General features: G+C 30.3%; 1 protein-coding gene across 1 annotated transcript in view; it reads left to right on the top strand.

Moving 5' to 3' along the window:
* Positions 1–662: 662 nt before the first annotated feature.
* The window catches only part of LOC117169884 (neprilysin-2-like), a 70,364-nt gene continuing 67,923 nt past the window's right edge, over positions 663–3,103 (top strand). Inside the window, exon 1 of the mRNA XM_033356393.1 lies at positions 663–756. Within this exon, the coding sequence (XP_033212284.1) occupies positions 663–756 (94 nt within the window). The remainder of the gene's footprint in view (positions 757–3,103) is intronic.

The raw sequence follows: 3,103 nt of genomic DNA on the forward strand, positions 1-3,103 counted from the left end.
ATTTTTACCTCAGCCTGAGTGAAAGTGGATAAAAAGTTAAACATATCAAAAAAACCGTATCTCTATAGCATTATTCTAACAGAATATTTCAATAAATAATATTAAATATTTAAAATAATTATTTCTGTTAAACCTAGTTGATTATTGACTCACTCTAACTGAAAAGCGAATAATAAGTCCAAAAATATGGAAAAGTCGACACTTTCTTACTATATTCTTAGAAAACATTGGTAAATACGTTAATACATTTTTAAAACAATTTACGTAAACATATAATTATCATCGGAAGAGATTATTGTATTATCTAACTGAAAAAATTTGCATTAACAAAACGCAAAAAAATATATAATCAGCGACAAAAAATCGCAAAACCAGTTTTTCGAGTCTTTTACTTATAGAGTGTTTTCAGGCCCCATAAAAGAAACATTTGGGAGTGATTTTTGAAGATAAATTATTCATTTGCATGCTATACCGGATTATGAAAAGAAACATGGAGTTTGAACTAGATTATTCTAATTTTGATAATTCGGAATCAAATTTACAAAAATGTCTTTTCTTCTTATGAGGAATAACGTTGTAAATTTCATGGGTCTTCCAGAACCTCTAAATATATTTTATTCGAAGAAATGCTTTTTTCATTGATTTAAATAATTTTATGAGTTATGCGCATGGAAATTCTAAAACAACAAATTTCCAATGAAATTTTGCATAACCCTAATATATACACAGTCAAGCCTCAAGAAGGCTCTGACACATGTGAGTAGAGAAATTGTTGATTTCAAATGAAACACATTATGATTAACGATTCTCATTTTAAAAAAGTATTATTAATTCATCAATCATAAACGAGAACTTATAATGATAGAGCATCAATCGATAAATAACTGAGATGGTGCGGCCATATTCATTTAATTCTCTAAACAACAGATCCTTCAACCTTTTGTCTATTCTTCACCTTTCATATCAGACATAGTGCCAATTCTCACTTTTTAATTACACAAAAGTTAAATTGGTTTCTATAGTCAATATAATCAAGTATCCTAGACAAAATTTCTTTCTCTTAAAGTGTGAAATGCGAATGTGAGACGGGAGGAAAAACATTTTCGGGTAGTCGCGAAGAACTATTGTGATTACTTGATGACAACTTTAAATCAGAAAATTAAAAATATTGCATCAGTGCCGATAATCTACAGCAGTGACAAAATCTACTGCTCAATGTAAAAACCTCCTGAAGCTCATAAAACTTTGATGAATCATCAGTTTATTATTCAAAAAGTTGCATGCCTATATACATGAATGTATTAAAAACCTTCAATTGTTGAAATTATTAAAAATTTAGTGCCCCACTTCCAGGGAGAATTTTTCGATATATAGTCATATTGTAATAACAAAAACTGAAATAAATGTTGTGACAAATTTTGTAAGCTCTGATGATCTATTTTTCTTGTTAGTTAATGAGATAAGCGTTTAAGGAACCTATTCAGTCTAAACCTTCTGTTTTAGCAACCTCTTGAGGTTTAAACCCGTTAAAGACTTGTCTGAAATATTCTACCTAAGCCTGTTGCAAGAATTACTTCATTATCAGAAGATGAAAACATATTAGGATGTAACTGCTAAAATTGTTGGTCGATTTGAGTTGAACGTATTTAAAGTACACGGCAAATATTAAGGGCAATTTTGGTTATATTACTGGCTTCGAAGCATGCTAAATCCTAAAAGAGATATGAAAACATAAGCGCAATCCGCATTTGCAAATTACAGATTTCATTTTTTAAAAAACTGATATGGTATGAAGAATCGAGGTCTGATGTTTTTAATTAACTATCACTGGCCTCATTCAAATATAAATAACAAAGCTTAAATAAACATTACCAATAATATCTTAAAGGTACACAAATATTTAAAAAATACGTTTCTGTGTGAAAAATATTTTGGCTTGAAAAAATATGATAAAACTCGGAGCAACTTGTACTTATCATTCATGTTAGATCTTTTATTAGTTTCCTATTTTGCGTAGAAAAATCTGATTTAAATTTTAATCTAAACAAAAATGAAAGTTATTATATAAATTTGATTAAACCATTTTTGTCTCACAAAGAACCATAAACCAGAAACACATTAAAACCATTGAAGTTCAGATCCCATCAGTAATATTTTAGAATTATGCAAAAGGAAGTATTCTTTTATTTACATTTTTGTCTGCAGAAGCAGTGACCTTCTCCTTAAAGAAAAGCATAAAAACAAACTTAAGATTTTTCTTTAAAACATTAAAGCCAGGTGAATAATTTATCTTATGAACTCTTTTTGTGTGTGTGGAGATATTTAAATAAACAGTTGATATTGCTCGAACGTTTCATGACTATTCTTAAATATCTTGTATAAATTAAAAAGAAATTCTTTGGAAATTTTATTTACCTTCTTTTACATAGCATTTTGTACTCTTTGTTAATAATAACTGCGACTGATTGTTATCAAATGCAATACACAAATTGATTGGCTTTAAGATCGACCTGGCACTGTACATAAACTAAATACACCTCCCTCGCAAATATGTCATTTCAATATACAACTGAAAGCTTTCTAACAAGAATAAGTAGGAGCAATAATCGTTAACAACAACTGAACCTTATACCCATAAATGATATGTCAAAAAAAGGGGTAACACCGACTTAGTCGTAGTAGATCGTACGATAAATCTTAAAGACGTCCTACGTTCTCACCGAGGGCTTTGGTTAAACTTAACAAGCGACACAGCGTAAAATATTAGAATGTCTAATGGAAATCGGTGTGACTATTGTAGAAGGTTCGACGTGACTCACTCGGTCCTGTGTGCATAAACTTGAGGATACATAATGTAAGAGCCTAAAGTACTAAACAGAAATGGAAATATGTCTGTCTGGAGATAGTCAGCTTTTTCCACTGAATCTTAATGAGGGGCCGCAGGAAAAGCTAGTTATTCAATTTTTGTATAGTTCATTTTCTTACCAGGTGTATACATATAAAACCGGTATTGCCATTTAGCGGCTAGTAGGCACACTTGTAGGCACTGTCGGAACTTACCATTTGTGCTAATTGGCGTATTGTCATCTGTCAACAATATCCA

Source organism: Belonocnema kinseyi, chromosome 3 (genome assembly GCF_010883055.1).
Source record: "Belonocnema kinseyi isolate 2016_QV_RU_SX_M_011 chromosome 3, B_treatae_v1, whole genome shotgun sequence".
Lineage (NCBI taxonomy): Eukaryota > Metazoa > Arthropoda > Insecta > Hymenoptera > Cynipidae > Belonocnema > Belonocnema kinseyi.